The sequence below is a fragment of the Macrotis lagotis genome, chromosome 7, assembly GCF_037893015.1.
Source record: "Macrotis lagotis isolate mMagLag1 chromosome 7, bilby.v1.9.chrom.fasta, whole genome shotgun sequence".
Taxonomy (NCBI): domain Eukaryota; kingdom Metazoa; phylum Chordata; class Mammalia; order Peramelemorphia; family Peramelidae; genus Macrotis; species Macrotis lagotis.
Window position 1 is genome coordinate 5,111,093 of NC_133664.1, and position 26,728 is coordinate 5,137,820.

The window sequence follows — 26,728 nt, forward strand, 5'->3', positions numbered from 1 at the left end:
GCAGTACTTCCTATGGGTCCCCATGCCCAAGGATCCTCTGGATATATAGCTCTTAGTGGCAGAGTTGGGATTCAAACCCAGCCCTTCTCCCGATGACATTCTTTCCATTGGACCAGATTCTATTTTCACTGAACATAGATTGGTCTAGGCGGAAACTCTCCTACATTCATACACATTCAAGATTTTGAACTTCTGTGAATGCTGCAAGCGGAGTTCAAAGCCAGCTCTTGTGTGACTCTAAGTCTCTGCTTCTTTCATTTTGACCTGCTGATTTTCAAAATCAATAGAACTTTAAAACGGAATAAAGTCAGTTGTCTCCTTCCAGTGATAGAGATACTAACCTCCTCATTAAATCTCCCCAAGGATTTGGAGACTTTCTCATGTTTTAGGCCCTTTCAATGCTCAGAAGAGCTCAAAACAGGGTTAATTTAGAATTCAGAATCAGACCAACAATAACTATTGGCCAACATACTATGGATAGTCAAATACAGAGATAGACACTCATTTTAGGTCTAGCGCCCATGGAACCAGAGAGGCGGTATGTGTGGAATCAAAGGACCTGTATGTGAATCCTGTGTTGGACCTCTACTAACCAGGGAGTGTAAGCATTAGCTTTCTCCTCTCTGAGCCCGAGGTTTATAAATTAAGTACGTTAATTCCTGAGGTCCTGCTCTCAAAGACTTATGAAGGACATGAGGCCACCTACATCCTTGGAATGAGTATTCTAGTAATAATATTTTAATTCACATGTATGACCTGCCAGAGACAGGTAATATAAGAGACCAGAGATACAAAGAAAACATCAGATGGCCCCTTATCTTAAAGAGGAATGAGGGGCACTTAGAAAATTAAATGTCAAAGACACAAAATTATTGCTGGGAGATGAGCATCCCAACTGGGGAGCTCTGGAGGGGGATGAACTTCCTGGAAGTGATTGAACAGAAGCTAAGCCTTGAAGGGAAATGGGAATTCTGTAAGATGGATGAGAAAACAGTACTTTCCACACCCAGGGAGAAGCCTGTGCCAAGGTTCAGAGATTAAATTAGGAATATCATATATGGGGACAGCAAGTAGGCTTGTTCAGCTGTAAGGAGAGTATCATGCAATCCAATTTGGAAAAGCAGCCTGAAGTCAGCTTATAAAGGGTTTTAAATGCCAAACCTATGAGTTGGCAGTAGGGAGCCAGTGGAATTGCTTGAGCAGGGGAGTGGCAGAGTCAGACTTTGTCTCTAGGAGTCTCACTGGCATCTGTGTGGAAGATGAGTCAGATTGGGGAGAACTGAGGTGAGATAGTAAATGAAGAGGTAAGAAGTAAGAGTCTAAGTAAAAGTGGTCAGATTTGGCAGGGGGACTCAACAAGATGATTTTTAGATGATTTTATGTGTGGAAATAGAAGACGGGAAGATGATTTCAAGCTTGTGCTGTTTGGGATCACAGACCCCCTCCAAAAAAAATCTGAAATCTTTGAGAAAGAAATCAATGGGATTATTCAGTAGAAGAGAGCAAGTGAAAGGGGAGGGGCTCTCTTTATCCCTAGATTTTAGAAGATATTCATCACAGAGAATGTGAACAAAGATTTCTCCCACAGGAATCCCCCATGCACAGTTAAGCAATTTTGCCAAGAGGACAACCTGAAAGAAGGTAGATTGAGGTAGATTGAGATAGAAATGAGTAACTGTAATTCAAAACAGAAACTTGAACTGGATCCCTAGAGACACTAATGCTTTGGGTGGATACCGGGTCTGGGGGGATCACCTTGTAGTCATCTCAGGCATTCCTGGAGAATTACTAGAGTCATACCTAGCTGTGTGGCCTTGGGCAAGCCACTTAACCCCATTTGCCTTGTAAAAAAAAGCTAAAAGAAAACCAAAAACAAAAGAGAATTACTAGAGTCAGGCACAATTCTAGGTGGGGACAATCTTTAATCACAAAAGCTTGTACTTTAAACAATATATGAAAGATTCTCGATCATTATAAGAAATCATTTTTTTTCCTGCACTCACAAGCAATTGGCTGAAAGGGTGGTGGACTCTCCATAAAAAGAGAGAAGTTAGGCAGAAGTCGTGACAGATGGTGATGAGGTCTCTCATAGTCATGGTGAGTTTGAGATGCCCAGAGGACATCTGACAGGAGATATCCAATGTGTGGCTGTTGGTATAGGACTGGAGCTCAGGAGACAGACTACAGTTGGTTGGTTTGATAGACTTGAGGCACCTGCAGAAAGATGTACATTAAACCCTTAGGAATTGATCCAATCACTATGTGAGAGGAAGTCTGAGGTGAGAGAAGAGGTCCAGGATAGGGTTGAGTTTCCCCACACATAGAGGATAGAACACAGAGAATAAGCAGACTGATAAGGAGCCTGAGAAAAAAATGATCAGACAAGTACAAGTAGGTCTCAGAGGAAATAGGGTCAGCTCTTCATTAGTTGCTAATTTTCTCTCCTGGAATCTTTAGAGATCTAAGAAAGGTTCCCCAAGTTCCCCAAGTTCATGTAAGTGGGGTTGCAAGGTCCAACAATTCCTAACAACAGAGGATGTCTGTGAAGGATTGTGCATCTCTTCTTTGAGGAGCCACCTAGCTAGATGTAGAGGGCCTCTTTACCAACTTTAGATGGAGATCCTTTGGGGGTATGGAGAGGGCATAGAGGGAGCATTGTGTCCTTGGGGAGTTTATTAAGACCCAGAGGATTAGGCATATACATTAGGGGCAGTTGTACCTGCCCTGATGAAATCACTGGTGCTTGAATTACTACCCTTCATTGGAGGGCAATGATCCCCAAGTGTCTCCACCCAATAGCCACAAGAACTTGGGACATCCAGAAAGAGTGAATGTCTCCCTCCTGGGACTTTCTTGGTCTCTTGTGAATCATCTGAACTCCAGGCTTCTCACAGGAACCCCAAGACTGGAAGCAGACCTGTAGGATCTGGAGCTGGTGTGGTTCCATCCTCTTTCCCCAAGCCTCTAAATATGAATCTGATCCTGATGTTGAGTCCATGGCTGGGACCTAGAGATTTGGGGAACTAGCAGAGCAGAAGGTTCCATCTAGTTTCAGGAAGTCAGGAGGAGTTCCTGGTCAGTATTTTTCCCTCCTCCCCATCCTTGGCAAATGGCAAAGAGTGATGAGCAGTAAAGATAAGGACTTTGGGTTCTCTACTTTGAGAGGAAAAAAAAAGGGAGAGGCTTCTATCTTAGCAGCTCTCACTAACTCCAAATAAAAGGGAGAATGGACTTCCCCTGATGATATCTTAGGATTCCAGACAGATGGCAAAAGGTGGAGTCAAGAATACCCAGATATTTATTATCTGTGTGACACTTAGTAAATGACAGCCCCTCTATGCCTCAGTTTCCTCATCTGTAAATGAGGATATCCAAAGCATCTACCTCCCAGAGTGGTTGAGGGAACATATGACATAATGACTAGGGCCTGGTATATATGAGCACTAGAGAAATGCTTCTTCTCTCTCAGTTTCATCGTCTGTATGTTCCTGGGACAAAAATAGAGGCCTAAACAGTAAGTAAGACTCAGGTCAAAGACCTCCTCTGTGTGAAGCCTCTCCCGGTTACCTCCCTCTCCAAACAGTGAATGTGGAATCAAAGAATCTTGTGTTTTCCTATTTAGTGTTTATTCCCTTAACCTTCCTCCTGACATTTATAGACACACACACACACACACACACACTCAGCTACATGCTTAGCCAGGTCCTCATTCTCTCTCCCTCATTAGAATGTACATTCCTGGTGAGGAGACATGATTTCATTCTGTGTGCTTGCATGTCCAGCACCAACATTGGTCCCACCCAGTAGGTGCTGTCTCCAGCCTTACTGACTGGGGAATCTAACTGACCAGTCTCCACGGTTCATGCCCTCCTCAAACCTTTGAGTTCCTACTGGGTACAGAGTCATGGACCTGACTCCTGGGGGAGAAAGAGAATTTAAGGAAGACAGGCATCCCTGCATCTTGGAGGTTCTGGGGGGGGGGAGGGTAATGAGGGTGAACAGGAGGGCTTTTTCTGTCCCATTTGGATCACAGGCTGAAAGCCAATCGACCACATCAAAATGTAGGACAAAGAGCAAACAAATGCATTCAAAATGAAAACTTCAGAAAAACAATCTGCCCAGATGCAAGGAAGGGAGTTGTGGCCTTTCATGTAAATAAATTATTTCCTTGTCTTGGAAAAGAGGCCAGGAGGAAGGCATTTAGGCTGGAATGAGTCAGTCTCACATGGGCAGCCCTGGGAGGGGGCGGGGAGCAGCTGGTACATAGGCCCCATGATCTCGCTTCTTTCTAAAACAGGCCAAAAACAATGGAGTATTTCCACTTCCTTTTTTATACCCCAAGTTTGGCTTGGTTTGTGGGGAATTAGACTGAATAAGTCTGACCACGGGGTTTAAAAATAAAAATAAAAGTAAAAACTAAACTTGAACCTCATAGCACAATTCTCTTTCCCAGTCTCCCGTGTTGGGGGAGGCTCTGCAGCTTTCTCCATTTTTATTCTTGCTTTCTGATGGACTTAATGAATCACCACTCATGGACCATTTTGCATGTAGTCTATGCCCGCCCCCCAGCGTCTAGAGGATGAGTTGGAATAACTACACTTAGATATTAGAAATCTTAGAAAAAGAATGACCCCAGGTTCCCCGAGTTCATGTCAGTGGGGTTGCAAGGTCTAACAATTCCCAACAGCAGAGAATGACCCAAATATCATGTCTGTGAAGGATTGTGCATCTTTTCTTTGAGGAGCCACCTAGTTAGATGTAGAGGGCCTCTTTACCAACTCTAGATGGAGATTCTTTGGTGGGGTATGGAGAGGGCATAGAGGGAGCATTGTGTCCTTGAGGACACAATGACTATATACATACAAAGAAACATGTGTGTGTGTGTGTGTTTATGTTCATGGTCTCCAAACTCCTGAGCAAGCCCTTTGGCCTCTGCCTAATTGACAGTAGCTTGGAACCAACTTTCTTCCCAGTGGAAAGAATTCCATGGCCTTGGAATAGGACAGTTCCTTTCAGACCCTAACATGCCTCACTTTCTCCAAAGTCCAGAGCCAAGGCCCCTCCCTCTGGGAAGCCTTCCCTGATTTCTCAACCTCTTTCTCATGAGCAGTCACCTCATTTGGAAAGTCTCTTGGGTATGCCTTGAATTTCCCTGCTGGCATTACTGATGTTGCTCCCTTCTAAAGTGGACTATGGTGGACCATACTGAGTGCTCTCCTTTTCCTCATAGAATGGAAGTTTCTTAATGGAATAGAAACATGCTTTTGTCTCTTTCCCCAGGATCCAACCCAGTGACCAGCATACAGCAGGTGCTCAACAAATGCTTCTTGGATCGAATTGAGACTGATTTAAAGCTAGAACTTTCAAGTTTGCAAAATACTTATCAAAAGTTTTCTTTAATTCTTAGGACATCCTTGGGAGGTAAATGCTGTTATTGCCCCAAATTTGGTGTGGGGTTCATTGATCCTTTGAATCATGATGCTATCAATCATCACCAGTTCCAATGCTCATGGTTGCTTTTAACTTTCCATGGTGGATGGATTCTTAAGGGTCTAAGGAAGGGAAAACCCCTGAACTTTTTCCTCCCTTCAATTGATTAGAGACTTATTGCTAATGCCATTGCAGAAAAAGACATCCTGTGCAGTCTGTTTGGCCTGCCCTCCCACCCTCCTCTGGGCTGAAGGGTGGATAATTCATAGGAAAAACATGGAATCCTTGTTTTTGCAACTTAAAAAAAGCCCTGCCTTCCCACTGAGGAAAACAGAAATCTCTGTGTGGGCTCTGACTCAGGAAATGATCCTACTGCAAGCCTCAGTGAATTGAGTAAGTGTCTGGGGTGGCCTGTGTTTAATAGGTCTTCACATGCTTGCAGTCCCACACTGTAGGGCTTTGTTAGGCAGGAGCAGCCTAAGAGAAACTCAAAACATACCCAGATACACACACACACACACACACACACACACACACACACACACACACATGCACACACGGCAGTATTGTCCAAATAGGAGAAATGATGGTCTTGGATCTAACCCCAATCCCTCCAAGGTTCAGTTTGGGCACTGCCCTGATTCCTCCCCTCTCTCTTCCAGTGATTGCCACCCTCTCCTCAGAAATGACTTTGAATGGACTCATTTATCTTGACTTTTCCATGTGCCTATTTCATCTCTTTCCCCCCTCCCCCAACAGAGATGACTCTCCTTGAGGGTAGGCCTGTTTCTTCATTGTACCTCAGACCTAAGAAAGGCTCTGGTGCTTAGTCGGTGTTGAATCAATGAATGATGAATGAAAGCCCAAGTTGGTTATTTGTATCTGTTCTCATTAGTCTGGCTGGCTGTGCTCACACCCCCTGCATGGGGGCTGGGGATCCAGGCTTGGCCCTCAATCCTTTATCCTGATTATCCTAAAGTCAATTAAAGGTGTGGGTAAGGGTAACATACTCATTAGGTTTGCCAGTGCAGACTGGCAAGGATGACAGTCTTCAACTGAGAAACCCTAAAGGCATTGAATCTATGGTTTGACTTGATCATTGGTGGCTTTGTGAGAGCAGACCCCCTCAGCCTTCTCAGCTGATGGCCCTCCTGCCTCTTCCCATTCATGGAAGAGGGGTGAAGGGGTGCACCTGTGTTCTTATCCTTTTACTTGTCTGCATAGGGGAGACCCGTGTCCATTCAATCTGGTGCAAAGTTAAGCTGAGCTGGTCTCCCAAAATGTGGGCTCTCAACTTTCTTCAAACTGGTCTGTCAAACCTAATTTCCCTGGGACTGACTATGGATGAGAGCTCCCCAGTGAAGGGATGTTCAGGGGAGAAGCAGTGGCCTCTGAGGACCAAAATACTCTCTGAGGAGCAGGTCCTAGGGCAAGATTTCTAAGGAAGCCAGATGCCTCCGGGAGTCTTTTTTGAACAAGGCTGAAGAGCCAGAGTGGCCTGGAGGGCCAAGTTCAGGTCTTGTTCCCAGGCCCTACAGCAATATTCTTGGTTATTTGTTTTTTGTGTGGCTTTAACTCCACAGAATGCCAAGGGTAAGGTTATAATTAGCTATTAAAGTTTGTTCTTTAAACAGGGGAGAGTTGGAGGTGGGGCAGGGGCAGGGATACCTTTAAAATGTCAACACCACCAGAAAGGAGTTGGCTCAAAGTGAGTAGGGTGTTATTCTCTCTTTCTTATTGCCCTTCCCCTACTAACACCAATTAAAAGAGAACATTCAGATAGATAGATATATTTAGCTCAATGGATGCTTTATCTGGCAGCTTGTCCATTTGACCTCCAAGAGATACTATTTTAAAGAACTCTACAAAAACGGTTCATTTGCTAAAGGGCCTGGTCCCTTGGGGATGATGGTGAGAGTCAAGCAGAGCTGAGTCAACTCAACATTGAGGGTCTCTGTGATGCGGACAGAATAAGATGGAGGTATTTGAATGTCTTTGGCTCCGTGTACCATTTTTCCCCTGAAAAGTGGAGGTGTTTGTTTCATGATTTGTGTGTGGGTGCACAGACTTACTCTAAGACCTTTGTGCTCTTGGGGTCCTTCTCAGAACCCTTCAGATTTGACCAGAGCCTTTTCATTTTCTTTAAAGAGAATCAATCCCTTCTTTGTTGATGCTGCAAAGGGAAAGGGGGAAGCCAGAGTCTCTTTTTCTTAGGAATTCAGTTCAAAGAATTTTGATTCATAAAAATGATGCTGTTCTCTCATTCTCCATCCCAACCCCCACTTCTATCTCTTCTTATTATATAACAGAGGTGTCAAACATGCAACCTGGGGGGCCTAATTGGGGAATATTTCACAAAAATGAATAAAAACAGACCAATGTTAGCATGGAATTTTTCCAAGTAGACATGTACTCACAGAAAGTATTTTGTACAGTTTAGTGGCCCCTGTTTCTATTGAATTTGCCACCCCTAATGCACAACTCTATGAGAATTAGCTGTGTGATCTTAGACAAGTCCCCAAACCTTTCTGGACTTCAGCTAACTAGCATTACAAATGAGACAGTTGGAGCCAGGATTTCTAGGGCTAAGGCATCATAGATCTGATCTAGTTTTGGGTCTTCTCTTGACCTTCTTTTAATTTTCAAAGCCAAAATTGTTTTATTCTGTTGAATACCCCCTCCAAAGAACTCTATCCCAGTGGGGGCAGGGGGGTGATCTCTGTCCAAGGTACTGACTCCATCTTGGAAGACACAGTAAGATCAGATACCTGATGACCCCGGAGGGATCTCCAGGCTCTCATCTGCACAATGAGGGATTGGATGTGGTGGTCTTACCAGTCCTAGAAGAATGAAGCAGTCAACCTGTCCCAGTAATTAGCCTCTGACAATCAGAGGGAACAGGTGAGGTGACCAATGTCAAGGTCCTTTTTGTTTAGGAGACAAAAGTCTGAACCCTCAGGTTGGTTTCTAGACTCAGGTGCCATCTAAGTCATCTGACAATGACCACAGTCTCTGTCTCGGTTTCTTAGGAAATCTACCAGTGGTGCGGTTCATTCTGTAACAAATATGAGCGTCTGAAGGCCAACCAAGTCGCCCTTGACATTCGGGACAATGAGAGGCGAGGAAAAGCCCAACTGATTGTCGTGGAAGATGAAAGCGAGCCCCCCGAGATTATCAAGGTAGGCTTAAGAGATGGTGTGGCGGCCGGCAGCTTGCTCCCAGGGTAGGGGCTCCTCATATTCAGGGAGGAAAGAGTTCTGGGTAGTTGAGGCTTTGTTCTCCTGTCTAGTGTTGGCAAAGGCAAGAGCATCAAAAGGGGGTTAGAGAACCTGGGTTCTCATTTCTGCTGCTACCTACCTAGGGTTCCTATAGGACCCTTCTTTAGGCCTCCATGTCTTTATGAAACAAGAGGTATAGATGAGATGATCCATGAGCATCCTTAGTTCTCTCCCTGGAATCTTGGCATTTATTCCAGCTCTCATAGTTCAAGTCCAACAGTTCTGTCCTTACCCCAAGTGTTAGATGAAGAGAATCTTTTTAGGGTGTGTTACTGACCTGGCTCCCATTGCCTGAGTCTTACCATTTAAAACCCCACACCATCTGCTTCCTGACTCACCTCTGATTACTCCCCTCTATCACCATATTCTGCATTCCACCACTAGCTCCTCCCCAGGTTGGGAGGTTCCCCCCCAATTGCTGCACCTCTTTCCTATAACTTTGTGTAATTTCTGTTGATTATTTCAGAAGGTATAAATGATTGATATAACATTAGGAAGGCAGTTTTGCTAAGCTCCTCACAATTGACCTGGAATCTTCTAGAGAAAGGCCAGTGGATTTGATTAGGTTCCCTGGAAAAACATTTTTTTAATGTTATTAAAAGGGTGGTTAATGAACATGAAGCAGTTATCACAAAAACCCAGTGAGTTGTCTTCATCTTGGGATAGGGTTGTTAGATCAGGGACTCTGTGATATCACTCATCCAAATATTGGCAGAGCATAAGGTTTCTATAGGAATGACATGATGAAGTCATAAGGGAGCCCTGGACCTAGTTGAAAGGCCAGAGACAGAGAACTTGTTCCCAAATGTTTGCTTATTGTCTGATGTCTTGGAAGGAGGTCTCCAGAGGGGTGCCCCAGGGATCTGTCCTTGTATCAATGCTCTTTAACATTTTTGCATTTGTGCCACATCAGCAGAGGGGTGATAGATAGATAGATAGATAGATAGATAGATAGATAGATAGATAGATAGGTAGATAGGTAGATAGGTAGATAGATAGAATGGATGGATGATAGAAGAAAAGAAAGAAAGAAAGAGAAAGAAAGAAAGAAAAAAGGAAGGAAGGAAGGAGGGAAGGCAGGGAGGAAAAATGGGAGGAAGGAAGGATGGGCGGGAGGAAGGAAGGATGGGAGGAAGGAAGGAAGGGAAGAAGGGATAGTGGAATCTTTGAGTAATATGCAAAATCACAAGGATATCAATATAATCATCAATGAGATCAAATGAAATAAGCTGTTTAAAAGGAATAGCCATAAAGTGTTAAGTTTAAGCTTAAAAAAAAGTTTGCACCAGTAAAAGCTGGGAAGAGGGGTGAAAGTTGGGTGTAGATCAGAGAGCTCCAGGGAACAAAAGCACAATTTGAGTCTACTGAGAATTTACCAGCAGGACGACTCTGAGCGAGTAATTTACTTGCATGTGAGTTGTCTGCCTCAGTTTTCTCATCAGTAAAATGGGAATAGTAATAGCCCTACCTCCCAGGATTATTGCAAGGATATAATGAAATTATATGTGTAAAGCACTGTGCCAATCTTGAGGAGTTCCAGAAATTCCAATAATCATAATTTTTATTTTCTTTATCATTGCGACTATTAGTGTTAGGTCTCACTTAGAGAAGCAGAGTCCAGGACCGGGGAAGGTGGTGGTCCCATTGCATTATGCCCTGGCCTCACCTATTTCAAGGAGTGAGTTCAGTTCTGGGCACCCCAGTCTTGCTCCCTCTATCTGTATTCACTCTATGACCTTTCTGCTTGCCTACTCTTTTTTCCCTCTTTACTGTAAACATTGCCTTTGAAAAGTGGCATATTAATTATTTAGAAACATTCTGTGGGTCCATTGTTCCTTTTGTTATTTGAAAAGCAAATAATGAAAGTGAAGGGAAGTGAAACATGGTACCATCCCCGTGGACTTAAAATCCATTCTCTGGCACCAAATAGGAGCTCAAAGCCTCCTGCCTGGGGTGGGGGTGGGGGTGCAAGCTTAGAAATGAGAAAGAGGAAGGCGTGGAACAGATGGCCAAACACAATCATGAGAAAAGGCAGATTGTAGTTTTCCAAACTGGAAGGACTTGGTCCTGAGGTCATCTGGACTGGCTAAGCCCGTAGTCATTGGTTGAGCAGATGCCTGGGGACAGCGGTGTGGTCCTGGGCGGTACTTGTATTGTTTGACAGCTGGAGAAAGTGCCCTCCGGCCCACCCTGCTTCTCTTGTCCTCCTGTTCCCTCTACCTTCGGCCTTCCTCTATCAGTCTTTCCTTCCCTCCCCTGTTTCATCTTTCCCGTTGCCTTCTTCCCCATGAACATCTACCTACCATGTACCTCCCTCCACCAGAGACCAGAGGGGTACAAAGATGGTGGTCAGCAAGGTTCCTTTTTCCAAGGCGGCTGGATCGAATTAGGGAAAGGTCATTTGCACGACCTGAGCATTTTCTCTTAATAGATACTTGATATTACTGTTGTGGGACCTCCCTCAACCAGGATAATAATGACTAATCATAATTTAAGAAGAATCCCAATACCTCAGATTTTTAAAATACTCTCATTTTGGCAAACTTTTCCATGCCTTGTCTCATTGTCCCTCCCAACAGCCTTGGGGCCCAGGTGCAGGGCCATTTTACAAATGATGAAATCAAGGTGGGCAACATGACGTCCAGCTAGATAGTGACTGAGTAGAGGTGGATTACATTCTCGGGGTGCCTCTACTTCCAGGTCTGCCTTTCCTCCCCTTCTGCCCATTGGTTACTCTGGGCCATGCTCCGCTGTCTCCTCACATCTGCCATGGCTCTCCATGACCCAGCAGGTCCCCTGGACTTGACACCCTTTAGAAATCAGTGTGTTTCATGAATTTAGGTGCGTGGTTGTGACATAGACTACAGGGATCGTAAAGGTGATGAGAATGCTCACATTCAGACCTAGCTGAGTCATAACCATCATCACAGTCACTGACATTTTGAGGGCACTTTCAAGGTGACAGAGCTTTCTATGGCTACCTCCTCATGCAGACTTCCCGGTCTCCTCTCCCAGTCTCTAGCCATCTCTACCAGAATTGCTCCTCCCCTCCTCCCTCTCCTCCCTTCATCCCCTCCTCCCTCCCCTCCCCTCCTCCCCCTCCTCCCCTCCTCCCCTCCTCTCCTCCCCTCTTCCCCCTCCTCCCCTCCTCCCCTCCTCCCCTCCTCCCCTCCTCCCCCCTCCCCATCCTCCCTTCATCCCCTCCTCCCTCTCCTCACCTCCTCCCCCTCCTCCCCTCCTCCCCTCCTCCCTCTCTTCCCCCTCCTCCCCTCCTCCCTCTCCTCCTCTCCTCACCTCCTCCCCCTCCTCCCCTCCTCCTCTCCTCACCTCCTCCCCCTCCTCCCCTCCTCCTCCTCCTCCCCTCCTCCCCTCCTCCCCCTCCTCCCTCCTTCCCCCTCCTCCCCCTCCTCCCTCTCCTCCTCTCCTCCCCTCCTCCCCTCCTCCCCCTCCTCCCTCTCTTCCCCCTCCTCCCCTCCTCCCTCTCCTCCTCTCCTCCCTCTCCTCCTCTCCTCCCCTCCTCCCCTCCTCCCCTCCTCCCTCTCTTCCCCCTCCTCCTCTCCTCCCCCTCCTCCCCATTCTCCTCCCCTCCCCCCTCCTCCTTGGTGAAAGGACATCTAGAAAGCCCTTTGGAAGCTCTCAGAAGTCTGGGCAATGGGTTGCTAGCCTTACCTTGTCTGGAGAGGAGGTGTTTTGGAGCCGGAAAGGTCCATGGGTTTTCAATATTTCTAAGACCATCACAAGGAAGGTAGTCTAGATTTGCGTTGTTTGACCACAAAGGCTGAAGTAAAAACGATGGAAGGAAGTAAAGTGGCAAAGAAGCAAGTTTCCCCTTGAGGACAGGCAAACCTAAGGGTGAGAGCTGTGCAAAGTGGGCTGGGAGATCTGCGGAGGTGGTAGGGGGAGCATTCCTCTCAGGGGAGGCCTCCAAGGAAAGACTGTTGGGTCTCGTGTTGAAAGGCTTCCGAGGTTAGGCTGGTTGCCCTCTGAGGACCTTCAGCCTGGGGGGGGAGCTTGACTCATTGAGCTTATCCTGCCTCTGAGGATGCCAGCTAGAGAGTGGAGCCCACATCTGACCCATAACAGTGGATCTAGTCACTGCCGTTCTGCAAGCATGAATGGAGCATCAGCCCTGGTCCAAGCACGGGGCTGGGGGCTGGGGGCTGGGAGCTGGGATGAATGCTGACTCTCTCCCAGGGTCCAAGTATTTCACGGGTTACCCACAAAGAGGTTCAGCAATAGGAGCTGCCCCTTCTTATTCCTGGATCTAGCAAGGGCATTGGGTAATAGGAGTCCTTGACCCATGGGAGACCTTCTTCATCTGTAAAATGGATTGATTTGGGGGAGAGGGAAGGGCTTGAATGTGAATCTGTTCAGGCTGAGAAGAAGGGATTGGGGGGGAGGCTGCCTCCCTCCATGGCTGTAGATGGTCTTTGCCAAAATTAGAATGGGAAAACTGGCCATTCTGGCTTTCCACTGACCACATGGGTAGTTTTGGAGATTGATGCCAGGCAGTGTGAACCTCCTCTCAGACAAAAGACCTCTTAGTTTAATTATCAGGTCAAGAGCAGCAGGAATGTCCACATGAAAGGAATTTGATCTTAATTAAAGAAGCCAGACCTTATCTCTGCCTCTCTTGCCCATAGTCATTAACTGTGGTTAGACATTGAAGTCTGTTGGGGAACCTGATGGAGGGTCTCTAAGGATTCAAAGGCAGCCACATCAATGGCAGCCCCACCTCACCCACCCACTGGCCTCATGTGGTTGTTTCCTGGGTTACCCTCATTGAATGCCAGCCTGGAATTGGTCTCTAAATGCCTGTCTGTCATCTCACAACCACCATGTTCCTTTCCGGGTCACCCCCACCCAGGGCCTGTCATTCAGGTTCCTCAGAGAATGTGCTGTGCCAAGGCCTAGATACAAATGTAAACTAATATTTAGATCAGTGATTTGAGCCCTGCTCCCCTCCATATCTCTGCTACTGGCTTCCTACAGTAAATATTGTACTTAAACTAATTAGGGCTTAATATGGATTCTTGATTTCAACCCAGGAATCCGAACAAACTTCTCTGTGCCTCATTTTCTTCATTTGTTATTTGAGGGCTCTCTAGTATTTCTTTCAAATCTAAATTCTGTGCTCACGTGTGCAAGGTCAAGGCAAATCACTTATCTCCTTTAGGAAATCCCCAGGGGGTGATGTTTTCTCCTGAGGAGGTTTCCAGAGCTCGGCTGCCCCCAGATACATGGATCTGTTTGTCTGCTGCTGCAGCTGGTATACTAACCTGTTGGCAACAGCCTCCCTTCTGTGCTTCACCTCCACCATTGGGCAAGGATCCTGGGCCAGAACTGACTTGGTGTTGGAGGATGTTGAGAACCTCAAACAACTTCAGGGGCTGGAAGTTCTGTTCCAAATGGAACCAATGACAAGAATCCTTTTGATTTTTTCCCCCCTCTTCTCTTCTGTGGTGCTGACCCCACTGCCTGGTTTGTTTTATATGGTTTAAAATCACCTTCATGAGTAATGTTCATGCAAGTAATCTGTGAATACAATGGGGTTTTGGAGACAGACCTTGAGTTCAAGGGCCACCTCTGTAACTTGATGCCTCTGTGCCTCACCTCTCTGGTCCTCAGTTTCCCTAGCTATACAAAGACAGGTGTTTGGACTGGATGGCCTCCAGCTCTAAATCTGTGCTTTTTTTGAAAGGGGTTCCTTCCATTGGTTACAGGAAAAGAAACCAGTTCTGACTGTACCAAGGATACCTTCAAGCAATGCCTGACATCTTGTTTTCAGTTTGGGTCATCAAGTATAGGAAGGGCAGTGCTTAGCCATAGAGCCTTTGGAGGAGGGGGATCCAAGCTCAAGTTCATTGGGGATCATTTGAAGAGACTGGGACAAGAGGAGATTTGGGGTAACCCATGGCTCTCTCTGAGGAGATGGAGGCTCTTTGTTTAACTGACATTTGTAGAATTCAAGCTGCACCCACTCAGATGGAGACTAGAAGACTCACTATTGACCAGATCTATTAGACAGGGAATTCTTTATCCATCCCTTCCAAACATTTAATTTTTTTTCCAATGAAATGTAAAGATAGTTTTCAACATTCATTTCTGTAAGATTGAGTTCCAATTTTTCCTCCCTACTTCCTTCCCCAAGACATCAAGAAAACTGATAGAGCTTCTACATGGACATTCATTTCAAACATATTTTCATGATAGTCAAGTTGTGAAAAAAAGAATCAGGACAAAAAAGAAAAACCGCAAGAAAGAAAAAACAAAAAACAAAATAAAAAAAAATGTCACTAGCCTGCTTCAGTCTGCCTTCAGACTCTGTAGTTCTCTCTGGAGGGGCATGGCCTTTTCTATTGCAGGTCTTTTAGAACTGTCTTTGGTCTTTGAACTGTTGAGAAAGGCCGAGTCCATCAGAGTTGATCATTGCACAAGGTTGTTCTTCCTGGGCACCATGTTCTCCTGGTTCTGCTCCCTTCACTTTGAAAGGGAAAGTGCATTTTTATAGCCCTTTGGGCAGTCTTCCAAATTGATGCCACTCTTCCTTAAGCTTCTTCTGAAGGACTTTGTTTATTAATCTGGAGGTCAGAGGTCTGATGGGAAGAGCCAGAATCTGCGCCAACTCCTGGTTCTGCCACCTGCTTCCTGAATGGTCGTGAATAAGTCACTTCCTGTCTGGCCCCTCAGTCCTGTCATCCAAACATGACAGCATTTCACAAGGTCCTTTCCAGCTCTGAGGGGTTGTGATATTCAAGAACCAAACAAAGGAGGTCAAAAAGGACAGCATCCATTTGGAGATGACTTATTGACTAAACACCAGGGTCTGTTTCTAGAACCTCTAGTGAATGCCCTCCTCCGTTGACTCTGTAGATCCTACTGGGCATGGTGCCCCTTTTTTTCTGTGGGTGAATGTTGTGATGGTTCCAGAGTGCTTTTATCACTTTGACCAATCTTTTGAAGGGTGATTTAAATTATTCTTAGGGCACAAGTCTTTCAGCAGCCCTGGTTTTTATTTTTTGGTAGTTTGTTTTTTCACCAAGAGCCAGCAATTACCTCCTTCCCCCAAGTTCTGAGCATCTATGATGCCAGAGGAAGCTGAGGAGGTGGCATTTTAAGAGATCCATTTTGATTGGGTGAGAAAGAGGAAAGTAAATGATGTCCAAAGCAGGACTGCTGTGAAATGCCTCAGTAGCTGATGTCCTGTGGGGGTACCTCCTTCCCACATATATGTATAGACTGGCCTGGTATGAAAGAGTTCGGAATGTCCCTGAAGAAGTAGAAGCCGGAAGAGAATCTTAGAGTGGGCAGGATGCTTGGATTGTCTGGTGTCCCCCCCTCCTGGGGTATATCCTTCACCATCCTGGGCAGGACTCCTTCCATGGTGAGGTGGCATCCCCCTGAGACTTGGGTCCACAGTACCAGGATCCAGAGATCAGTGGGCAGTGGGTGGACTTTGCTGGCACACTCCAGCTCAACCAGAGACTTGTGACCTTCCTGATAAGGAAGTCATGACCCTAAAAGTTAGTGACCTCTGGCAAAAACTCTGGGGAGCTAGCTGGAGGCAGCTGCTTCTGCTGGGGTGGGGTACCCTTGCTGAACCCTGGGTGGGGTGGGGGTGACTGAGGGAGCGGTGAGAGACTTCAAGTCAGGTCTTGAAGCCAACTTAGGGATTCATCATGGTCACATCAAACAACATCTGGGTCATCAGCCTGGAACCGTTTCTGGAGACAGAATCAGTGTCTGGAGGCAGGTTGAGCCCTTATGGAAAGAAGATTCCCCACTTGTCATTAGTCTGTGCCAATTTAGGAAAGCTCTAATTCCAGGCTCCCAAAGTCTCTGGCCGTGTTGAGTACCTCTGTCCTACACCTTAGTCCCCAGGCCTAAACCACTCTGTGTGGTCTGTCCTCTCTGACAGGGCAGTGTAGGCTATCTCAGGCTAAGGGGCATCTTTGGTGACAACCCTAAAGAGCCCCAGCCTAAGATAATTCAGACTGTGTCACGTTGGCTTCCCTCCCCCAAAGAGCTCACCTTGCCCCAGCCTGGCCAATATGGCCTTCTTTTAAGATGAGCATGGCTGTCCTCACCTCTGAACCTCCGTCCTTCAACCTCCCTGACCATTCATTCTCTGGTGCGTGTATTGTTTAGAAAGTGATTTTATTTCTATTTACTTATATTGGAAAGGGGCACAGGGGCAGGGGACATGGTGGGCTTCTGTGTGGGGTCCCTAGTCTAGGTGACAGAACGGTCATACAGGTGAGGCGACCAGAACAAATGTTTCTTGGGTGGAAACTGTGTGCTAATAAGCCTTGTCGATACAAAGGCGAACAAAAAGGAGGAAGATCCCTGCCCTTCAGATCTTATGTTCTAATGGGGAAGGCATTGGGAGGGGAGAAGAAGGGTCCCCTGCAGGGATCTGGTGGCTAAGTCTGGAGAATGACACATGGGGGGTTGGGCCCCTGCCATATCTAGAGGTTCTGGAAGAAGCCACAGGTGCAGTGCCAGGAAAGGAGGGCCTGGCTCTCCCACTTATCTCTGTGTGATTGACCTTGGCAGAGTCCTTTCATTTTCCCCATCCCCAAAATGATAACCTTGTGTGGCTGTTCTGGATGTGGATGGAGGACTAGGACACCCACCTATGAGGTTCTAGAAATGCCTCTGGAGTGGGGACAGAGCATTGATGGGCAGCCCCAGGCTGGGCTGGCCCATGCAGCAAGTACCAGGAACATGCCTGAGCCTGGAAGAAATGAGTCCAGGAGGAGAGTCCACTGACTCTGTCGAGGGGCCTCTGACTCCTCCTTGGTGAAAGGAGGACTTGTCCTCTGGGGTCTCTTCCAGCAGACTTGGGCTTAAAGTCAGCCAGGGTGGGGCCCCTAGCTTTCCTGAGAACTGTTTGTTATCTCACGCTTCTGTGGGCCTTCCCTATGATCAAATATTTGTGATCCCTTTGGTCGCCAATCCCTCGATCTTGTCACATGTCCTGTCTCCATTTGTCTGTGTCCTCCATCATTCTAGACTGGGGGGCTGCAGACCCTTGGGTGGGGGGTGGGGGGCTCCCGTGGGCAATCCAGGAATCTAAGAGAAAGCCAGCACAAAATGTTGGGTCCTCCACATATCTGTAGCCAGAGTGAGGGTAACATGGACTGCCCAAGGGCTCTCCTGATCCCTAGGATGTAAGAAAACCTAGGCACTGGCCCCTTGGCCCATGGGGGAAGGGGCTGCATGTGATCCCCGGGGTAGTGTGGCTCGTTAGTGGGGAGGAGGGGCGTCCACAACCAGCCAGGTGCATCCTGCCTTTGACCTTGGTCAGCTCCAATGCCAGGATCTCAGTAGGGTTGGTTGCATTCATAACTCAGCCCTGGACAGAAAAGGAAGGGACCCTGGCAGAGGCCACACCAGACTTGCCCCTTCCTGACAGCCTCGTACTTCACAGCAGGGCCAGCTGCCCGTTTATACAGGAGGGGTCAGGGATGGCCAGGCTCCTCCTGCCTCCTTGCCTCCAGCTCATCCCTGTCCTTTGGATGTGGAGCCACAGTCCTCCGGCAGACACGTGACCAGGGCAGAGGAGTCCTGACCTCCCTCCTCCTCGGCATGATCACAGGGCTCTCACTGTAAAGGGGGCAGAGGACGATTTCCCCATCTTGGTGGTAAGGAGGGTTTGGAGTACCTACAAGACGTGGCCCACTGTGGTGGGTAGGACCCACTGTGGAGGGTCAGGAAGCTTGGGTGCCCCATCCAGTTGGTTTGTTATCACTAGAATACCAAGAACTGAGAAATCAGCCATTCAATGAGTGACTTGTGCTCCCTCTGGAAGAGAGAAGCCCTCCAGGGGCTGACCCTGTCCTTGGGGAGGGGGCCATCTTCAGCCTCCAGCTATAGTTCTTTCTTTTTTAAAGTTATTTTGCTAGGCAATGGGGTTAAGTGGCTTGCCCAAGGCCACACAGCTAGGTAATTATTCTACCTAGCTGCCCCTATAGTTCTTTATACAAAGAAAATTTCATAGGGGAAAATGGGGGAAATGAACCCTATTCTTCCACAATGTTAGAATGGAGTCCACGGACACCATCATGAACTACTGCTCTATGAAGGTGGCCAGTAGGACCAAGACGGCAGCAAAAAGCAGAGTGGAAAGAGTATGCAGGGGCTTCTCCTGAGTCTCTGTGAGGTCTGTGGACCATGAGCTAGCTGGACTCCTTTGTCTGTCCTCAGACCAATCTCATTTAAGCCTGGGGAAGCCCTGCCTCTGGGGGCCACCGTCATCTTCACTGGGCCATCCCTAGTCATCCCGAAGGCTCTCTGCCCTTCTTGTGGGATTGCTTCAGAGCCTTTGCCAAGGGGCAGATCATTTGATTGCCTTTTGCCCCAACTCTCCACGAGAACTGCCAAAGGTCACTGGCAATTGTTCTTTTATTATATTCCTGATACTACATCATCAAGGGACCTTGGGCCCTTCCCTTCACTTCCCAGATGAGGAGAACTGGAACAAAGATCTCTTTGACCCAAGCTCCAGAGCCCTGTCTGCTCTCCTGCAGCCTCTCAAGTCCATGGCAAAGACAAGTATTCTGACACACAAGCCAACTAAAGGGAAGAAGACTAACCCGCTGTATGTCAGATGGTCAACTTCTTTTGATGATTTCCTCGGTTCTTAGCTTGACTAACTTTTCTATTACATTTTTAGTAGATTATGAGGCACTTAGCACTTGTTATCTGCATTAGTGGAGTAGTTTTCTACTGTAGGAGTTCTCTACCAAGCAAATCCAGACCAAACATCTTTTTAAGAATATCCATTCATCCATCCATGATGCACACAGATATGCATGCATAGATCCATGTGTCTATAGATTCAGAACACAATACATATTGTCTTTAACCGGTTAGTGCCATTTCCCTGCTGGGTTCCCCCTCCCTTCCAGACTTTTTTCTGAGATTTTATCTGGGTTTTTCTGCTGGTGATGGTGCACAGATATTGGTGATCCCTGTGAGTCTGGCCCTGGGAACCGGAAGTCGGTTCAAAGTTGTCTGATCCTATAGACCTTGTGGGCAGGGCTTTCTATTTCCTTTAGATTCTTCTCCTCCCCCACCCAGTCTTGAGCTGTAGAAACAAGAAGGTTCAGGTTAAATCCATTACTGCCTATTGGCAGTTGGGTCTCCTGGTCACGGAGAGTCACAGCCCCTGGATGAAGGATGTCTTTATCACCCCCCCCCCCCACTACCTGGCCTCACTTTTCTGTATTCCCTTTCTTGAAGGTTTTAGGGGAAAAGCCAGAACTCAGGAAAGGAGATGAGGACGATGATGCCGAAGCAGATATCACCAACAGGAAAATGGCCAGACTGTACATGGTAAGTATTGGGTTTAGGGTCTTTTGTCTCCAGGTCTTTTCAGGGTCTTCCAGTACTTGATGGTGACCCCTAAACCAAGGGTAGCTTGGTGTGTTCAGAGCTGAGAACCCTACTTCCAGGGAAGCATTGGAAGGAACTGACCCGCGAACCTTGGCTTCAGGCCATAGCTATCTCTTAGCATCCTCCTCCTCCTCCTCCTCCTCATTATATAGCATTGAAGCTTTATATTGGAGGGCCAAGCCAATGATGAGTGGGCAATTGTCCCTCTGAGTTTTGGCAAAGGGGCTTCCTCTTGCTTCCTCTTGGGAAACCTTCCATGCGCCCCAGATCTGAGGAGGGCCGTCTCACCTCAGGGACCGCCTCCCCTCCTACAGGGCTCTCTTCATCCAATAGAACAAGAAGCAAGTTCTACCAACAAATGCAGCTGGGGAGCCTCACTGCTGGTGCCAGGGCTCCCTCTTCTGGAAATTCAGGGTAGTGCACCCAAAGACATAGGCAAGTCGATCTGGGGGCCCAGGCTTGGAGTGACCATGGTCTAGGGGATCTCATGTGGACCCCCTTTCACTTTCAACTTTGTGACACTCATCAAAATAAATGGAAAACAGACATTGCTCAGCCTGAATGCTGTTGTTAAAAAAAATAGTTTTATGGTGAGTGGCTCTCCATGAGTTTGACCCCTGGCAGGCCTCTGAGCCCGGCAGCTACCGCAGACCACCCAGGCTGCCCATGGCTCATCAACTCATCAGGAGAAAGAGCTCAAAATAGAAAACCGTAAACTGTAATCTATCGAGCCTTTACTAATAGAATGTTAGTTTTCCCATTTTTCTACCGTTCCCCAAGAAGGAAAGTCTTGCCCTTCTGCCAAGAAAATGTGGCAGCCCCCCTCCCCAAAGTGTGAGTGAGCCTGGGCTCTGGTTCCCTGGCCTGGTGCTGCCACACTCCCAGGTCCCTCCTTGGTTCACCAGGTCCAGGATTAGGAGAGTAGAAAACACTGACAGGCATGCAGAGGATGCCTCACTTAGCAAGGTTTGGGGCTCCCGAGATCCAATTTTAATTCTGTAAAAACCCATAGGAAGGGATACCAAGAGCAGGAAGGTGGAAGTATGCGAAGGATCCTTAGTGCTCCTCAGAGAAAGAGAGAGAGAGAGAGAGAGATGGGGAGAAGCGGAGGAGATGAGGGAGAGAGACAAGAAACAAGAGAGGCATAGATGGAGAAAAATCAGAGAGAAGTACCCACCTGTCTCCCATCTTTCATTTTGGGCAACATGTTGGGAAGGAAACAGAGCTAGTGTTGTACAGTGGATAGAGGACCGAGTTCAAGATGAGTCATTGTGTGAATATGGGTGAGTCGGAAAGTTCTCTCAATGAGCCTCAGTTGGTGCCTCCATAAAATGGGCATGAAGATGCCAACACACTCTCCCTCCTAGGATTCCTGGAAATTCTTTTTCAGCCTTGAGTTGTTTTCTCTAAATCTGTAATGACTTAATAATCATAAAATAGAAAATGTAGCTTCTCTTCCAAGGACCTGAAGTCAAGAAGACCTAGGTATAAATCCTCTCTCCACTACTTTTTGGTTTGTGTGACCCTAGTTCCCTGGGTCTCACTCATCTCTATAATAAAGGGTGGATCTGATGACCCCCCCCAAGGGTGCATGGGCTCAGAAACCCCATTCCTGACTGATCACCTTCTGTCTGGGTGAGTTAAATCCCCACTTCTTTAGACTTGGTTCTCAGGCCCTCACCAAGTACCCTCTTCTTGGGTTAGGTTTCTGATGCCACTGGGGCCATGAGCGTGTCCATAGTTTCAGAAGAAAACCCGTTCTCAAGGGAAATGCTTCAATCCGAGGAATGCTTCATCCTGGAGCACATGGCCTCAAAGCAGATTTTTGTGTGGAAAGGTAGGAGGCATTTTTCAAATTGCTGCTGCTATTTAGGATAGCTTCACTCTCTGGAGGGCAAAAATTGTTTTCTTTCACTAAAGGTTTTCAATGTTCCCTGGACCCCCTGCTCCCCCGCCCCAGTCCAAATGCATGTCTGACCATCAGTCACTTTCTATGGCTCCTTCTTGCTGCCAGAACAAAATATTCATTTCTCAGGGTGACATTCAATATCCTTTCTACTCTGGCTTTTGTCTACCTTCCCAGTTTGTGGTAGGTCACCTGCTCTCAGACTCCCACAAGGCAAACCACCCTCAGGCTTTTTAAGTGATGTTGCCTCTCCTTCCTCTGGGTCTCTGCCTCAGCTGTACCCCACACCTGGGATGCCACTCTCCCTCCCCTCTTCCTTTTAAACTTTAGAAATTTTTTCAAAGTAAACTCATCAGTTATCTAAAGGATTCCCCTCATGATTCCTCTTAGCTCTTAGTCCTCTCTCTTCCTCACATTAGCATGCATGGGCTTATTATTCCTTTGGGGGGTGAAGTGGATGCAGGTCTTCAGAAGCCCTGAATTTGAATTCTGCTGCAGATGTGACGCAGCTGTGTAGTCCACCTCACCTCTGTCAGTGTCCCCATAGTGCCTCCAGAGATGACAAGATCCTGGCAAGGATCAGATCAGCTGATCATAAAGTATTTAAGAACTAGAGGTGATCGTGTGCCCCCTTTGAGTATATCAGGCCCCCTCCCCCAGAACCCTGAGCTCTAAAGCTGGAAGAGACCATCTTGGTCACACTTCTGTCTTTGTAGATTAGGAAACTCAAGCTCCTTCAAGAAGAGCAAGTGATGTGACCAAGGTCATCTAGTACTAAGCAGAGGGAAGAAATGTTTTCCTTTCTTCTTTCCTTCTCCTCTCTTCCCCTTCACTTTTTCCCCTTCCTTCCTCCCTCCCTCCCTCCCTCCCTCCACTTTCTCCATTCATCCCCTTTATTTAACATGTAGTAGTTATCTAACACATGTTTGTTAAAAACTTCAAATCCCTGATTTCTCAAGAGCATAAAGTTGGAATCTCTTATTTTTCTGATCATTTCATTGAGTGATTAGTCTCCAGCCTCTTCTCCATTATTTTTTGTGTTCTTTTTATTTTAGGCAAAGATGCTAATCCTGAGGAGAGAAAGGCAGCCTTGAAGACAGCAGAAGAGTTCCTGCAAAAAATGAATCATCCCCCCAATACCCAAGTAGGTTCAAAAAAGAAGAGAAGCCAAAGTCAACCAGAAGGGAATGCCCTAGCTCCAGAATGAGCTAGGAATGGAATCTTCCATTCCTTCTTATTGGATCCAGGGTTCTCTAATCCAATCCAACCCAACCCAATAAGTATTGGTGAAGGGCTTGCTCACCCCCCCGGGAGCTGTGCTCCTTATTCTGGGGACACAAAAATCAAAGCCCTGCCCTCACAGAGTTCCATTCTAATGATAGAACATGATGGAGCCTATCCAAGCTCATTGGAGGAGGAGGGAGAAAGGATGAGTGAAGGAAGGGAATAGAAGACTATAGTCTCCCTTCCAGAGAGAGAAGAATGGGTCCTATGAGGGAGATGCTACCACAATTAAGAGTGGAGGGACACAAGACCTAAGGGTTAGCACCTGGGACCCCTCCACCTCTGAATATCACCTAGTGTTGGACATTTCCCTTTTATTAACCAAGAGGCAGATGAGGCCATTTCCTTCAATAGGAGAAATATATGCATGTGTGTATGTGTGTGTGTGTATGTGTGTGTGTATGTGTGAACACTGCATATGGATATGTGCACCCCCCAAGAATTTTCTCCTTGAGAAGCCGGGTTCTGCTCTTCATGTGGTCCTGCACATATGTGGACATCGTGGCCCCATGCCCATCCTTCCCAGAGTCCCAATTGTGTATCAAGAAGCAGAAGCTCCTAGTCACCTCCTTTGAGGGAAGTCACCTGGTCCAATACTGATTTATTGTCCCATTTTGTTTCTCCTAACAGGCTATTTTTTAATGACCTCTTCATTGGCTTCACAGACTCTGACTCAATGCTTGTATGTAATTACAAAAAAAATTTCCTTAAGTGACAGCTAGATGGTGCAGTGGATAGAGCACCAGCCCTGGAGTCAGGAGGACCTGAGTTCAAATCTGCCCTCAGACACTTAATAATTACCTGGCTGTGTGGCCTTGGGCAAGCCACTTAACCCCATTGCCTGGCAAAAACCTAAGATGATATAATAATAATAATAATAATAATAATAATAATAATAATAATAAGTATTATTATTATAATTATAATTTCCTTAAGAGACCAGTCTGACCAGGTCAGTCAAAAGACCAAAACATTTCTGTGGTTCCCTATCAACTCCAAACTCCTTGGTCTGGCATTCAAGGCCCTTCATGGTCTGACCAACATACCAACTGGCCATATTCACCTCACTGGTCCTTCTCTCTGCTCCTGCTGCCCTGGCCTACAGACCTTAGCCCAGTGCCCTCTGTCCATTCCACCTTCAATTATGAACTCCTTGAGTCGAGGAGCTGATTTTGAATCTTCTACCCTCATCACTTGGCACAGTGCCTGAAATGAGTGGATTATATGAATGCTAGCTATAATTAACTTGGCTTCTTCCTCCATAATTCATTTCAGGCCCCATTTGGGAAACTTTCCTTGGCCCTGGACTCTCAGATTCTTCCCCCCAGACTCATAACCCTCTACATTGCCCCATCCTTCTATTCATGTACCATAGACACTTGGAGGACGTACTTTATTTGTATGCCTCACCCTCCTAACATTCTCAACTCCTTGAGGTCAAAGACTGTTGTCTTTTTAGTCTGCAATCTTAGTACAGTTCCTCATATTCAATAGAGACTTAATGTTTGTGGAATTGAACTCTCTTTTTTGATGAGCTTGGCATGAATTTATGCATCTTTCACCCAAGCACCATCCTAGGTAAATCTGAAGGCTTTTGTGACATTTGTCCAAAACAATCAATCATCTCTGGCAAGGGGAGCTCATGATCTGCATCGGGGGAGAGAGGGAGTCTACAGGGACACCCACATTGTGACCCCCACAGAGTCATGTCCAAACAGTCACTGCCCCTCTTTCCTCTAGGATCAATTACTGACTCTTCACCCAGAAGTGCTGATGTGCAGAACCTCAGGCTCAGGATTAGAGGGTTGCCTGACAAATGGAAGCTGGACTGTCTTGCCCTTCTAACAATTGGCCTTCAGTTTTTCATTAACGACATTTAGGGATTATAGACTCAACTCAGATTCCTCAACTTGATTCAGTCCAGTTCCACCAGTGAGCACCTCTGGATTTACTGCTGTTGTTACAAAACCAGAAAACCCCTTTCTGTTTCTCTGTGGTTGAAATAGGGCTTTTTCTTCCATCTTCATAATTTGTATATTCTTCTATTCCAGATTCAAATTCTCCCAGAGGGAGGCGAAACACCAATCTTCAAGCAGTTCTTTAAGGATTGGAAAGATAAGGACCAAAGTAATGGCTTTGGAAAGGTGTATGTCACAGAGAGAGTGGCCAAGGTCCAGCAGGTTCCGTTTGATGCCCAAAAGTTACATGAGTGTCCCAAGATGGCAGCCCAGCATAACATGGTGGATGATGGCTCTGGGTCTGTGCAGGTAGGGATTCATAGCGGTGGAAAGGTCAGAGTGCAGACCTTGGACAGGGGATGCAGCTTCAAGGCCTGGATTTGGCTACTGACCAGTGTAGGAGAATGAAGCCCATTCTTCAGGCTGTATGCTGGTGGGCTAGACTTCTAATCCTAGCCAAGTGCTCTTGGTAAAGAACCAGTTTGGCAGCATTTGGAAAGGAAGCAAGGATCACAAAAGGATCTTCTTGGTAACTTTGCCCAGATTGGGTCCTGCCACACTGATCTAGCTTTCAGTTTTGTTGGGACCATGAGATCAGTTGAGCAGACCCAAAGCTATCTGTTGTCTATCCCAGACCGATTCTAGAAAAGATGATGGAGCAGATGGCACATCAGTTTATGGGCACGTCCTCATCCAGCTCCAAGATGTACTGAAGACAGGTAGACATAGAAAGTTTTCTCATCCGTAGGATAGAGAAGATTTATGACCAGACCTAAATAAAGCATTTGGACTAAGGGGGAGGGGAGAGATATCCACTTGGATCAAGGGTCTGGAATTCTCCATAGAGATAGCACCTCATCCTATAACTTGGTCTGTTGACTTTGTTTGAAGAATAAAAGATGGAATTTGGGGTTGGGTCAGCAGGAAAGCTCCCAGAAAGCTTCTGAGGCATAATAGGAGTCATTAAAGGGGGTTCGTACACATTGCAGGATTTTAAGTATTTTTCCTCCTCTCTGAACCCCCCACTCTCTACCCAGATCTGGCGAGTGGAAAATAATGGCAGAATCCCAGTGGACCCAGAAACTCATGGAGAATTCTATGGGGGTGATTGCTACATCATACTGTACACATACCCCAAAGGACAAATCATCTATACCTGGTAAGTTTCCAGCACCCCCCCATGGCCCCAAGTCCGGGGGACACCATTGTGTATATGGTGACTTCATCATGCTGCCTAAGCCAAAAGCATCTTCCTTTAGGATACTGAAATTATTTGAGAGGCAACGGATGATGCGGTGGATAGATTGCTGGGCCTGGAGTCAGGAAGACCTGAGTTTGAAAGCTAATATATACTAGCTGCATGACCCTAGGCAAGTCACTTAACTTTCTCTAGGAATCTCTCAATAAGTTGTCAATAAGACAATAAGTGACAAATGAGCTGCCAATTGTCTTCTATGGAAGGAGTTCCTATT

General features: G+C 46.7%; 1 protein-coding gene across 1 annotated transcript in view; it reads left to right on the forward strand.

The window, feature by feature from the left end:
- SCIN (scinderin) overlaps positions 1–26,728 on the forward strand; it is a 51,758-nt gene that overhangs the window by 15,725 nt on the left and 9,305 nt on the right. The window contains exons 4-9 of the mRNA XM_074195396.1: positions 8,460–8,609; positions 19,956–20,048; positions 21,813–21,945; positions 23,070–23,158; positions 25,350–25,565; positions 26,294–26,415. Of these exons, the coding sequence (XP_074051497.1) occupies positions 8,460–8,609; positions 19,956–20,048; positions 21,813–21,945; positions 23,070–23,158; positions 25,350–25,565; positions 26,294–26,415 (803 nt within the window). The remainder of the gene's footprint in view (positions 1–8,459; positions 8,610–19,955; positions 20,049–21,812; positions 21,946–23,069; positions 23,159–25,349; positions 25,566–26,293; positions 26,416–26,728) is intronic.